At 36.1% G+C, this 14,602-nt stretch overlaps 1 protein-coding gene across 1 annotated transcript in view; it reads right to left on the bottom strand.

Annotated features, from left to right (window-relative positions):
* The window catches only part of FAF1 (Fas associated factor 1), a 402,771-nt gene that overhangs the window by 137,124 nt on the left and 251,045 nt on the right, over nt 1-14,602 (bottom strand). The window contains exon 9 of the mRNA XM_049774743.1: nt 7,736-7,831. Coding sequence (XP_049630700.1) covers nt 7,736-7,831 — 96 coding nt within the window. The remainder of the gene's footprint in view (nt 1-7,735; nt 7,832-14,602) is intronic.

Below are 14,602 nucleotides of genomic sequence, written 5' to 3'. Positions count from 1 at the left end.
TCTGCCTTGTGCACGCTACCCTAGGACAGACCCTAATTTGATCCCCAGGTGTCCCATATGGTCCCCAAACCAGGAGCGATTTCTGAGCACATAGCCAGGAGTAACCCCTGAGCATCATGGATCAAACTCCAGCACAAAGACTTCCAAATTTTTCAATACTGACACACAATAGGAAAGCACCAAATTAGATGTCCAAGAAGCCTCATAAACTCAACAAATAAAAACAGTAACAATAAATGCTCAACTGCAACAAACAGCTTACTAAGCTTTCAGACCATGACTTATGATCACATTGCGAGATATAAATTTCCTTTTACTGTTTATTTTTTTTCCGATAACCCACTACCATTTAGTTGTAACAAGTGATATAAAGTAAATTTTGTGCCTGCCAAAAAGGCTGATGTGGGTGGGGGTTGGTGGGAAACTGGGGACAATGATGAAGGGATTATTACACTGGTAGTTAAGACTGATGTTGGAACACTGAATGCCAGAAACAACTGTATTACTAACAACTTTGTAAACCATGGTGTTTAAATAAAGTAATATATTAAAAAATTGAAATAAAAAATTTATACTTTATGCTCCTTTATGATGCTTTAGTCAGGTTCACAAGCAAGTAAAAAAAAATAAAGAAAAACAAAGCTCAGACACTACAAAACTTTTCATATCCACCTAATAAGCAATCAACTCAGCCTTCAGTTAGTCCTGCACGGAACTCAGGGCTCTACGTAAGAGGCATAGATTTAAGGAAGCTCACTGCACTGAAATAAAAAGGGGATTTAAAATATTTTTAACTGTTGCAATGATAACATCAGAAGGAGATTTTCTTGGAAAAATAACAGCATTATACTACATGACATCTTTTTTTTTCATCCCTTTTGTATTTTATTCTCACCAACCTTTATGAGCCCTTCCTTTCTCTTAGCCCAGTTTTCAATCAAACAATAGAATAGCCTCTTTCTAAAACAATTGGATTTTTACTTCATACTAAGATCATGATTTTAATTGTCACCATGTGTCAATGTAGCCCATTATCAATGCCATCTTCATAAATCACAGAAACACCAATCTCTTAAGAGCCCAGAAAGAGAAATTCTATGGCAACATCTCCAAAGAGAGGTATCTAAAAAAAGCAGATTTTATTGGAAAAAAAAAGTATATTTCAAGCATGAATTATTGAAGTATCTGCAAGGATGAGCTACTTAATTATGTATAAGGAACTCCCAATCTCTTCACATTTTCTTATCAGTCATCTAACAGGTTAGGAAAAGCTTTTTCTAAAAATGAGATAAACAATCATTTTTTCATTAATGTTTGCTGATGAGAATAGATCATCTCTTGGTTCGCTCATGCTGCCCTAAAATTCTTTGAATCTAGAGAAGCTATTTATTCAGAATTTTAAAAACAGCTAAAAAAATTGAATCTATTTTGCCTGTTTACTGAAGTAATTTATTCTCCTCACTGAACATTTAAACCCTTACTAAGTGCCACAATGTTTGGACCTCAGTGAAAGATACAATTTAGGCTCTCTCAAAGAACCTTAAATATGTAAGCTATAGCAATAATTAATTTTGATAATAAATGACAAAAGTTATGAAAGGTGAATTCTGAGAAAAGCACCTGATATATTGGAAGTGGGAAAAATCTGAGCTAACTTTCTGGAACAGAAAACTTTAGACAAACTAGGACACAAATTTAGAATTCATACTTGGCAGAAAGGCAAGCTTAAAACAGCAGATAAAAATAAGAACACACAAAATAAGCATGCATATTATATAATAGTTATATATAGTAAAAAAAAAAGAGCTATCAAAGATTCAAAAATGAGTTGAGAGGGGCTGAAGAGATACTAGAGCAGATAATGCACTTCCGTACACATGGCGTACATACACAATAGAAAACTATGCAGACATAAAGAAGAGATTAAGTGTTTTGCAATTTGGACAGAACTGGAGAGAATTAAAGTAAGTTCAATACATAAAATAAGTCAGGATGAAGAAAATTCTGGATGATCTAACTCATAAGTGAGATAGAGAGAAATAAAGAAAAAGAATAAATAGCTTTGAATAATAACAATCCTTGTTTGTGGGTTACAGAACAGAGAATATTCTGTAACATTCAGGGATGGAGTGAATGGAATGGGAAGGAATGATGCAATGAAGTAACATAAACATAGTGGTGGAGGATTGTGAAAACATTTTTGGTGATGAGGTATGTTAACTGTACATCAAAACTGTGTTATCATTATTATAAAATGTGACCCAAACTATAATAATAATTAAATATTTTAAAAGAGAGGACTGGTAGAAGTAGGAGGGAAAAAAGTGTTTTCTTTTTTTCAAGGCTGAAAAAATAAAAATTTGTCAACTAATAATAATCCTGAAATACAGTTTTTGGCCATTATTTGTGCTGTTTTATTTTTGTCAATTATCTGAACTCTGTTTTATATTTTATCAAGTATAAGATATTTTATTGTTAGGGCCAGACCAATAAAACTTTGCCTTGCAAAGTGGCTAACCTGAGTTCAATCCCCAGCATCCCATATGGTTCCCTAGTCCACCAGGAATAATTCTAACACCTGGCACAACACAACTATCTGCATTGTTCATGGTCATATTTCAAGCATTTAGATCACTATAAGGCATTTAGTAGGTAAAAAGTTATGAGTTTATTGCATCAATCTTTTCCTTGACTCAAACCAAAACCCTATATATCATTTCTTATATTTTCCCTTTAATTAATTACCATAACTCCTATCACAACAGAAGTCCTCTCTCTCTTGGATTTTGGTCACACCCAGCAGCGCTCAGGGGTTACTGTTGGCTATGCACTCAGAAATTGCCCCTGGCAAGCTTGAGGGACCATATGGGATGCTGGGATTCGAACCATCATCCCTTTGCATGCAAGGCCCTTACAGCTGTGCTATCTCTCTGGCCCCCCACATCTCAAGTCCTATAAGTTTCCCTCAAAAATTTTTGATATTTTCATACCGTTTTCCATTTTCAATTAAAAAAATATATTTGGGGAGCTGGAGAGATAGAATGGAGGTAGCGCATTTGCCTTGCATGCAGAAGGACGGTGGTTCAAATCCTGGCATCCCATGTGGTCCCCCAAGCCTACCAGGAGCAATTCCTAAGCATAGAGCCAGAGTAATTTCTGAGCACTACCGGGTGTGACCCAAAAACCAAATATGTGTGTGTGTGTGTGTGTGTCCCAAAAACCAAATGTGTGTGTGTGTGTGTTTAGTATCATCCACAACAGATTCACATCTGATTTCTCATCTCCAGTTGTTTTCTTCTTTGCATTTAACTTATGCACAGTAAAATGCTCTTCTTTTGTGTGTATTGGGGGGAGGGAGACGATTCATAACCCACTAGAAAATCTTAGGTGGTCCACAGAATTCCAGTTACCAATTTGACATACAGATGTATTTACTTTCTTCTCATCTTTCCTCGCCTCCCACTTAATTTTGCATGAACACCAACCTACACTCCTCTTTATATAATCTATCAGAGCATACCATTTCCTCTCACTATACTATAATGTCTGTTTCTTCATTTGTCCAGCTCTTACTCATTCTTTATAAGTGAATGTGGTTCTCAACTCTGCTTGCTTTTCTTCTTCTTAAAAATAGTCATTAACAGATATTTATTAGGTGGCTGGAATGTGCCAGGTGTTAGGGCTAGAGAGGTGGAAAAGACAAGGCTTTTGTCTACAAATATTTTAGAAGGCGCGCCTATTCTCATATATTTGGTTTTCTCTATTATCTTATATTGCCTCAATTTCTTCATTAATCATATCATGAAAATACCAGTTAAATGCACCTGATTAGCACAGATTGGCTATTCAATGGATGTATCCTCAATGGTTTTAATACCACATATGAAATTTGTGGACATCTATTTGTTTCTTCAGTTAATCTCCTTCTTCTTTCTGTCAGATAGAATTTACAAAAATCCCAGGAAGCCAGGACCCAACGGATTTCTCAAGGTTCTACCCAAGCACGAGGAAAGAGAAAAGATAGGTACCTAACTATTTACATGAGATACGGGAAGATCATTAAATGAGGGTTCAACTGCAAAAGGAGAATGGAGAGAGTGAGAGAGAGAGAGAATGCTTAATTATCACTACAAAAATGTATATAAATGTATGTGCAGGAATGTCAGAAACAAAACTTCCACATATTATAAGATATAATAACTATTATCCATAAACAAAATTTGAGTTTATTTACTATTGTAAAAATATCTTCCTAACTGAAAGTTTAATAGTCGATTAAAACCAGAAGAAAAGAGCAAGCTCCACCAGCGAGAACCTACAAAGACACAGATTTCAGATAAAAATAAGGAAAAAAAAATAACAAAAAGATGCTCAACAATAGAAGTGACAGAATCTACCTTGTGACAGAATCTTGTCAAGAGAGAAAACACAGGTGTATTTTGAGTCAATAGTTTCAGTAAGCTTTTAAAAGCAACTCACAGGTTGTGATCCTGGTGTTTTACATCTAAAAGACATTAAACCTCTAAATGAATAAAGGATGGATGAAAGAAGAAATACAATTAAATAAATTATTTCCCATTCTCTAATACGATTATAACATAAACAAAATTATAGCTTCCTTCCTATATTTCAACAGCCCCTAAGAGGTTGCGATGTTTACACATTTCAGATGATGAGATTTTAAGGCACATTTTAGTTTAGCAAAGCTATTAATACTAATTAATCTTAAGATTATGAAACCTGGGCCTGGAGAGAGAGCACAGCGGTGTTTGTCTTGCAAGCAGCCGATCCAGGACCTAAGGTGATTGGTTCGAACCCCAGTGTCCCATATGGTCCCCAGTGCCTGTCAGGAGCTATTTCTGAGCAGACAGACAGGAGTAACCCCTGAACACTGCCGGGTGTGGCCCCTCCAAAAAAAAAGATTATGAAACCATGTAAAGGTTTTAATTTTAAAGGTAAAATTAAAGTCCTTGATATCAGACCTGAAATCATAAGGTATATAGAATTAACACGTAGGTAAAACACTCCATGACATTGAGATAAAGGCATCTTCAAGGAGGAAACTGCACTCTCCAAAGAAGTGGAAGCAGAGATAAAACAGATGGGACTATATTAAGCTGAGAATCTTCTGCACCTCAAAGGTAATAGTGCTCAGGATACAAGAGCCATTCACTGAGTGGCAGAAACTATTCACCCAATACCCATCAGATAAGGGGCTAATCTCCAAAATATACAAGGCACTTACAGAACTTTACAAGAAAAAAACATCTAATTTCATCAACAAATGGGGAGAAGAAATGAACACTTTGTCAAAGAAAAAATACAAATGGCCAAAGGCACATGAAAAATGCTCCACATCACTAATGATCAGAGAGATGCAAATCAAAACATTTATGACAGAGATTGGCAAACATCACAAAGAATGAGAACAAGCAGTGCTGGAGGGGATGTGGAGAGAAAAGAACTCTTATTCACTGCTGGTGGGAATGCTGTCCAGTCCAACCTTTATAGAAATCAATATGGAGATTCCAGCTATACCACTCCTAGGGATATACCCTAGGAATACAAAAATACAATACAAAAATCCCTTCCTCACACTGATATTCATTGCAGCACTATTTACAATAGCCAGACTCTGGAAACAACCAAGATGCCCTTCAACAGATGAATGGCCAAAGAAACTGTGGTGTATATATACACAATGGAATATTACGCAGCATTCAGGAGAGATGAAATTTTCCTATACATGAATGTACATAGAATCTATTATGCTAATTGAAGTAATTCAGAAGGAGAGAGATAGATGCAGAATAATCTCACTCATCTATGGGTTTTAAGAAAAATGAAAAACAATTTTACAATAATTCCTAGAGACAAAAGCGAGAAGAGCTGGATGGTCCAGTTCACGACAAGAAGCTCACCACAAAGAATGATGAGTACATTTAGAGAAATAACTACATTGAGAACTATCATAACAATTTGATGAGGGAAGTAGAAAGCCTGTCTAGAGTATAGGTGGGGGTGCGATGGGGTGGAAAGAGATTTGGGACATTGGTGATGGGAATGTTGCACTGATGAAGGGGGAAGTTCTTTACATGACTAAAACTCAACTGTAATCATATTTGTAATCAAGGATTTTAAATAAAGATATTAATTAAAAAAAAAGAAAATTTACACAAAAATAGTCAAAGCAAAACCTACTTTAGTCATTGAAAATATACCCAAAAATTAGAAATAAATACTCAATTATTTCTGATTAAGCATGATACTTGATAGCATTTTTCTTTCTTCATGGATTATTGAAGAGATAAAAGTATGAGGAAAAATTGATGTGAATTCTCTAAAGAAAATTAGCATTTTCAAAGGTCTGAAAAAACAATACATAACAAGAGGTAATGGGAAAAATCTGTGGATTTCTGGAAATTTCATTTAAAATATAGGTTGTTCATAAACTAGAATTTTACTTATATAACCCATTTCACATATTAAGAGATATGAATCAATATTTTGAGGATGGCTAGAGAGGTATTATGGCAACAATATTCTATATAGAATATAAGATAAAAAGTTTTGAATAGTTGAATAGTCCAAAGTTTTGAATAGTTGAATCACACATAGAACTAAAAAAAAAAAAAAAAAAAAAACACCCTGGTAGAAATAAAGTTTTCTGTGCTATTTAGTTAAGAGTTCTGGTTATATATAATTTTTAAATCATAGTAATGACTTGTCCTAGAACTTAGAACTCAAGAAATACTTAACCCCTTCCATACCTACACTTGACAGTATTAGGGTCAAGGTGCATTGTAATGCCTATCGCACTACCACTTCACACACACACAACACATGTGGCATTGTGGTGTCTTTCTAACTACTGCTTCTCTCTCTCTCTTTCTCTCTCTCTTTCTAACTACTGCTTCTCTCTCTCTCTTTCTAACTATTGCTTCTCTCTCTCTCTCTCTCTCTCTCTCTCTCACACACACACACACACACACACACACACACACACACACACACACACCAGCCCAAAGAAATAACATGTTATAGATATAAATTGCAATATTCAGATCCTCTTTGGTGGTAGACCAATATATAAATCCTACTCCCCTATAGGTAAAGTTTTTTTTTTAAGTTATGGAAAAGATAACACCTTTAAGCATAAAGACATGTATAAGCATATCATACATTCAAATATATTCACTCTTATTTTTCTTTCCTTTTTATTTCTACAATAAGCTGTGTGCAGTGCTATTCTTGTACTTATTATCATATGCCAGTGTTATTAGTTTACTAATCTATTATTCTTGACTATGATCATGCTGGTATCAGTACAGTTATTCATCTTTGTTACCTATTATCAATACTTGCTCAAAGACAATACTCCAACTCTAGGAATTAAAGGACTGTTCAGGATCAATCCTAATAAATGTACTCAACTATAGTCAGCAACAATAGAAAATCCCTTTGTTAGCTTGACAGTTCCAAGTAAAAAACATCATCTCAACCAATCCATCTAAATGCTGTCTAACTGAAACATGAAACTTACAGATCGAGAAAGCGCACATTAGCAATCATCTTGCATGGAAAGTTTCTCCCTTCAAGAATTTACTGAGACTCTATTCACGCTACATTAACTTTATCTATTCATTGCTGTGGCAGATAAAAAAAAGAATAGGAAGTGGGCAGGTGGGTGGAGGACAGGCCTTGTGTTCAATGAAAAGCTGGCAAATAGGCTTACCTCTTCAGACTGCTCCCGGGTCTGTGCAGGTGAGGATCTTCTTCCCACTGTAAGTCGATGGCAGGGATAAGAGAGTCCTGATTCAGCAAGACACATCTGCAAAAAAGTAAAATACATCAACTATATACAAAAATGAAACTATGTTTCACAAAAAAAGAGTTTGCTTTCTGGTTATATTCCATTATTTGGAAGTTAGACCAGAAATGGTAACATTGTAAGAAACTGAAATGAAAATTTTCCCCATATAGACTCTAAATAGCTAAAGTTATTATTCATTAGATAATAGCATTGAGGCTCTAGGAAATAATAATCCAAAATAAAAACTAACTTGACCCCTCCAATTCAAGCATGTGTTGATACTTTTCTGATTAGTAAAATAATGCCTCAGTTTCCTAATTCCTAGAGTAGTCCTCTGTATCTTTGAGGGGAGGAGGGTATCTAGAAGAATGTTTGATACAAAGGCACTTAAAAAAAAAAAAAAACTGAAGTCAAAGTGACAGTACCAGTGGATAGGATGCTTGCCTTATACATAACTGACCCAGGCTTAATTCCTGGCACCCTATAAGGACCACCCAACCACCACAAGGAATGATCCCTAAATGCAAAGCAAGAGTAAAACATGCACACTGATGGGTATAGTCCTAAAACAAAAGAAAACCCATGCATTTCACAATGTCACTTATTATCTAATCACCATCAACTCCCAGTTTTACATCATAATTTGAGGGGGAAAATGGATGGTACCAGGACCAGACAGTCATATGAACTTTGAATGGAAATAAAAAACGATCAGACTTGAATACCAAGTCGAAAGTCAACGACAACAGAATCGCTACCCAATCTACAACAAGCTATACAAGTGGGGACCAGTTACGCTAGCATCCTGGGGGATAAAGGAGGGAGAAGTGGGATGCATGCTGAGAAAAGGGGTGGAGGAAGGACAACACTGGTGGTGGGAATGCCCCTTATTCATCACCACTATGTACCTTAAATATTACTATGAAAGATTTGTAACTCACTTTGGCCACAATAAAAATAAAAAAAAAATCTAAAACTGGGGTTTTAGCACAGTGAGTAGAGCATTTGCCTTGCTAGGTTTGATTCCTGGCATCCCAGATGGTCCCTGAATCTGCCAGGAGTGATTTCTGAGCACAGAACCATGAATGCCACTGGGTGTGGCCCCAAAACAAACAAACAACAAAAACAAATAAGAATCTAATTCTCAGAGATGAGGGCCAGAAGGACCAGCTCAAGATATGAAGCTCACCACAAAGAGTGGAGCACAGAGAAATAACTATGCTGAGAACTATCATAACTAGTCAGTGAGTGAGGGATGGAGAAAGCCTGTCTCGAATACAGGGGGGAGGTAGGAGAGGGAAGAGATGGGGGCATTGATGATGGGAACGTTGCACAGTGAAGGGGTTGTTCTTGTTATGACTGAAACCCAACTAAGTAACCAAGGTGTTTAAATAAATTATTAAAAGAAAAGAAATATGTAGAAAATAACCCAAGGAAATGTGAGAGGATACACAGCAAGGAGATAAGTGCTAGTTTCTTACCATATCAAGAGATGAAGGTGTCTCTTAGGAAAGTATTGGTTATATTCAAAATAGCAAAATGACAAGATTATCTGCGATATTATATGTAGGTAGAAAAAGATAAATTTTGGGGCCAGGAAGGTGGCGCTAGAGGTAAGGTGTCTACCTTGCAAGCGCTAGCTTAGGACGGACCATGGTTCGATCCCCTGGCGTCCCATATGGTCCCCCCAAGCCAGGGGCTATTTCTGAGCACATAGCCAGGAGTAACCCCTGAGCATCAAACAGGTGTGGCCCAAAAACAACAAAAAAAAAGAGATAAATTTTAAATAAATCCTAAGAATTATTCTTTTTTTTTTTTTTAAATAAAACTATGTACAAAACCTACCATAACATCTGGTACACTTCTTTGCTCTTATTTGTTTTATATTTTGGCCCACACCTGACAATGCCCAAGGTTTATTGGTTCTGTGCTCAGGGCTCACTCTTGGTGGTACTCTGGGAACCATACTTGGTGAAGTTCAAACAAGGGCTGGTAGTATGCAAAGTAAATGTTTTACTTTCAGGCTCTCATATACTTTTTTTTTTTTTTTTACTGTTCTTATCACTGTTATGATATAATAAAAACTACCACCAAAATATCCCCAAGTTTAGCCAAAATAGTTAAAAGCAATAGTTATTTAATTCTGTTCAACTTAACAGAAGAAATATTAAACAACTATTTAAGATTTAAAATAAATTTGGGCAAATATAAAATAGGTCACCTTTATATTTATTATAAAATATTAAATAACCAAGATGGTAATTTTCTTTGCTTTTTAGAAAACAAAACATTTGTAAATTTAACTTGATGGTATAGATTATTTTATTATTAGAAATAAAACAGATGGGGCCGGAGAGATAGCACAGCGGCGTTTGCCTTGCAAGCAGCCGATCCAGAACCTAAGGTGGTTGGTTCGAATCCCAGCGTCCCATACGGTCCCCCGTGCCTGCCAGGAGCTATTTCTGAGCAGACAGCCAGGAGTAACCCTTGAGCACCGCCAGGTGTGAAACCCCCCCCTCTCCAAAAAAAAAGAAAAGAAATAAAACAGGTTCTCTATCAGCATACTGATAACTTTATGGCAGATCTGAATTGAATTTACAAGAGGAAGCTATAAATTTAGAGGGACTGGTCAAAGATACTTTAGGGAGTTAAGTCATAATTACAACTCAAACATGCTATTAGCCTAAGAACAAATATTGCAATGAAAAATGCAAAGATCTATAAATATCCAACTATTTTTATTCATGTGAAGTGTTTAATGCCATGTAGAATATGCTGGTAAAAATTATATGCATTGGGGGCCACAGAGATAGTATAGAGGTAGGGCATTTGCCTTGCATGCAGAAGGATGGTAGTTCAAATCCCGCATCCTATAGGTCCCCAGAGCCAGCCAGGAGCAATTTTTGAGCATAGAGCCAGGAGTAACCCTTGAGCGCTGCCAGGTGTAACCCAAATACCAAAAAACGATCAAAAAATTATATGCATTGACTGCTATTTTCTTTTAGTCTGTGTTGAGAATTGTTTTTGCATTAAGATGATTCAACATTATGCTTAACAAATGCTAGATGATCTTATTAATAAAAATAAAACAAAATCACTAATTATGAAAGTAAGTTCATTTATTGAATTTCAATACAAATAAAAACAAAAATAAGCTGGACTAAAATAATATGTCAAATTTTATGGTATTTTGTTTTTGCAGTCCACCCAGCTATGCTCAGGACTTATTCCTGAGTCTGTGTGCCGGAACATTCCATATGAGATGCCAGGGACCAAACCAGGTTCAGCTGTGTTCAAAACAAGGGCCTTACTGGTTATGCTATAATTCTGGCCCAATTTTCTTTTTTTATATATAGCTTTATTTAAACACCAAATATGATTATAGTTGGGTTTCAGTCATGTAAAGAATACCCCCCCCCCCTCGCCAGTGCAACATTCCCATCACCAATGTCCCAAATCTCCCTCCTCCCCACTCCCTTCCGGCCTTCTGGCCCAATTTTCTTAATATTTTCCCCCAATCTAAAATTTCATGGTAATAAAATAGTAATGATGATAAATGTCATTGACAACCAGTAAATGTAGTATGATGGAAAGCAACCTGGACCAATAGCCAGAAAAAGTATTTTTTTCAAATAATGCCTAACTTCCTGATCCTAGGAAGCCAATTCTATAATCAAAACCTGAATTTTATCATTTGTTAACTGAGGTGATAAATTTCTGCCTTACCTCTGTGGACTTTTTTTTGGGGGGGAGGGGGGTTCACACCCAGTGGTGCTCAGAGGTTACTCCTGGCTCTGTGCTCAGAAGTTATTCCTGACAGGTTCAGGGACCATATGGGATGCCGGGATTCAAACCAGGGTCCGACCTGTATTGCTCGCATGCAAAGCAAAGGCCTTGCTGTTGTGTTATCTCTCCAGCCCTCTGTAGACTTTTGAAAGTGATAAAAATGACTTTGAAACTACACTGATTTAGGCAGATTGGCAGCTATTATTCCAATGACCATTATTTTCATCATCTGGAGAGAAAAAAATGTAGTGATTAATTTGCATGGGAACTTTTTTTCATATAATCAATTTTGTGCTAAGTTAAAAGTGCACATATTTTAAAAGGTGCTAGAGAAAAGTACTACTAAAGGGACATGGTAACACAATTGGGTTGGCTCCAAGTTGGGCAAGCAGGCCTATGTGTCACTGAAGATTCTACACAATGCACTGAGGTAACTCACTGAAAGGATCAGCATGCCTCAAATACCCAACATTAATTAGAGATGGAGCTATCTCTTCTTAGGCAGTCTCATGTAGGGCTAGAGGATTGCTTGTAAAAATAATAATTATTCAGAGTGTGATTTCAAGAGGTTAAAGCCAAAGTAAACGTTTGCTTGGTCTCAGAACCTAGTTATGTAAAAAAATTATGATATCAGAAGACAGGATATGGACAAATTACATAGAATTTCAGTACCTTACCCTATATTCATTCCAGAATTATTCATAATAGTCAAAAATGGAATCAAACTAATTGTTCATCAACAGATGCCTAAGAAGCTGTGGTATATAAATGCTATATAATAAAAAAAAAAAAAGACAAAATCCTGAGAGAAAGGAAAGCAAGAGAGAGAAGGAGACATCACAACAGAGGTCCTGTGGTGGTAGAGATGATAAGTCTTAAAGATATAAGGTTAGAAAACCCTAAAATTCCATAATGCTGTCAGAAAAATAAGTCAGTAAATTAAAAAGTAAAATAAGGAGCCAGAGAGATAGAGAAGGAGGATGCTTGTTTTGCGAGTGGTTTATATTCTTAGCACTATGTATGGTCCCTCATGCATCACTGGGAGTGATCCCTGGTACAGAAATAGGAGTAAGACTGTAGAATAGATTGGTATGGCCCCCAAAAGAGCAACAACAAAAAAATTAAAGTAAAAGAAGTTTTATGCTTCAATTCTTTTTTTTATCTTAGATGATATAAAACAACATCATTACTTGAAAATAAGGTCATAAAAGATCTATCAACATCATGTAGTTAGTATGAAAATCCAATGAGAAAATGTATGTGAAATAAAATGGCTGTGTAACTGTAACAGGTAAATACTATTATTATTAGGATATTTATTTTCTAAGAAATTAGGGGGGAGGGTTTGAACTGTCTGTCGATCTGTTTGTTTAAAATGACAGGATTATATTTTGCTTTGGTTTGGGGGGGGTCATACCTAGTAGTGCTCAGGATACTACGAGGGTTGGCAAGTACCATACCCACTGTATTATCACTTCAGCCCCAAGAGAGGTGGAGCTCTTTAATTTGTTTATAATTTATTGAGTCACTTGAATTGAAAAGTTACAAGATTGTTTGTGACTGAGTTCTAGGGGTACAATGTCTATGTTATTTTATTTTTTGAAATTAAGGTTTAGGTACCAAAGCTGACAGGACATGCTTTACATGCAAGAGGCGCAGTTTGATTCCCAGCACAACATGGTTGCCCAAGCACCTCAGGAAAGACCCCAAGCGCTACCCAGGAGTAACCATAACACCTCCAGATATGGTGTCCCCAACAAAAAAGGTAAATAAGTAAAATATAGTTTTAGTTCATTATACTATACTACTTATAACCTATATATGAAGAAAATCTCTCAAACCGAAGATTACTTTAACTTGAAATAATTTTATTCATTTTCAAAATACATTTTCAAGTTTCTGTATCAATTTTATTAAGATCACACATAATTTTCAAAAGATATAATAGGATCTATCATTATATCATGGAGTTTTATTAAAAATCCTCTGCACATGGCCTATTTATTCCTCTATCTTGTACCCCAATAAGAACTATCTTTTTACTATTTCTTTAGTCTTGACTTTTCCAGAACATTGGAAAGTTGGAATCATAAAGAGGGCAGTATTTTTCAAATTGGTATTTTTCAATAAGTAATATGTGTTTAAAATTCATCAGTATTTTTATTACTTGAAACCTCAATTTTAAAAATATGCATTTTAATCTGGATGTATTGTACTATATTTATCCATTTACCTGCTAAAGGAAATCTTGGTTGCTTCCATGATGTGGAGTTATAAACTGAGTGTCCATAAACATGTTGGTGCAGCAAAGCTCTGAAAGAAACCATTAAGTTCTCCAAAACTGACTGCCACTACTCATTTTGTACTCCTAGTAAACACTAAATGAGGTTTCCTATTGTTACATTTGATGTTGTCAATGTTTTGGATTTTGGCCATTTCTACAAGGTGTTAAGAGATATATCTCATTATTGTTTTAATTTCAGTGACAAACATATGAGATATCTTCTTACATGAGGTGTTTGGTTAAGGCCTTTGGTCCATTTCTTAATTAGGCTATCTGTTATCTTGTTGAGTTATAAGAGATTGTTTTGTATTTAGAATAATAATCCTTTATTATATGTATTTTTTTTTAGATATTTCTCTCAATTTGGAGCTTGCCTTCTCATTCTTTTTGGGGGGTAGGGTGGGGGTATGGGCCACACCGATGACTTTGGGTCCTTGGGTTCTCCTGGCTATGCACTCAGAAATCACTCCTGGCTTGGGGAACCATATGGGACGCAGGATTCAAACCACCGGCCTTCCTGGATCGGCTTCATGCAAGGCAAATGCACTACTGCAGTGCTATTGCTCCAGCCCTGACTTCTCATTCTTTTAAAAGCAAACACTTTGGGGGCCAGAGAGATAGCGCAGCAGTAGGGCGTTTGCCTTGCACGTGCCTGACCTAGGAAGGACCTGGGTTCCATCCCCAGCGTCCCTTTTGATTCCGCAAGCCAGGAGCGATTT

This window comes from Suncus etruscus, chromosome 6, assembly GCF_024139225.1.
Source record: "Suncus etruscus isolate mSunEtr1 chromosome 6, mSunEtr1.pri.cur, whole genome shotgun sequence".
NCBI lineage: Eukaryota > Metazoa > Chordata > Mammalia > Eulipotyphla > Soricidae > Suncus > Suncus etruscus.
The sequence above is the reverse complement of the archived record's forward strand: the minus strand, read 5'-3'. Positions and strand labels throughout refer to the sequence as shown.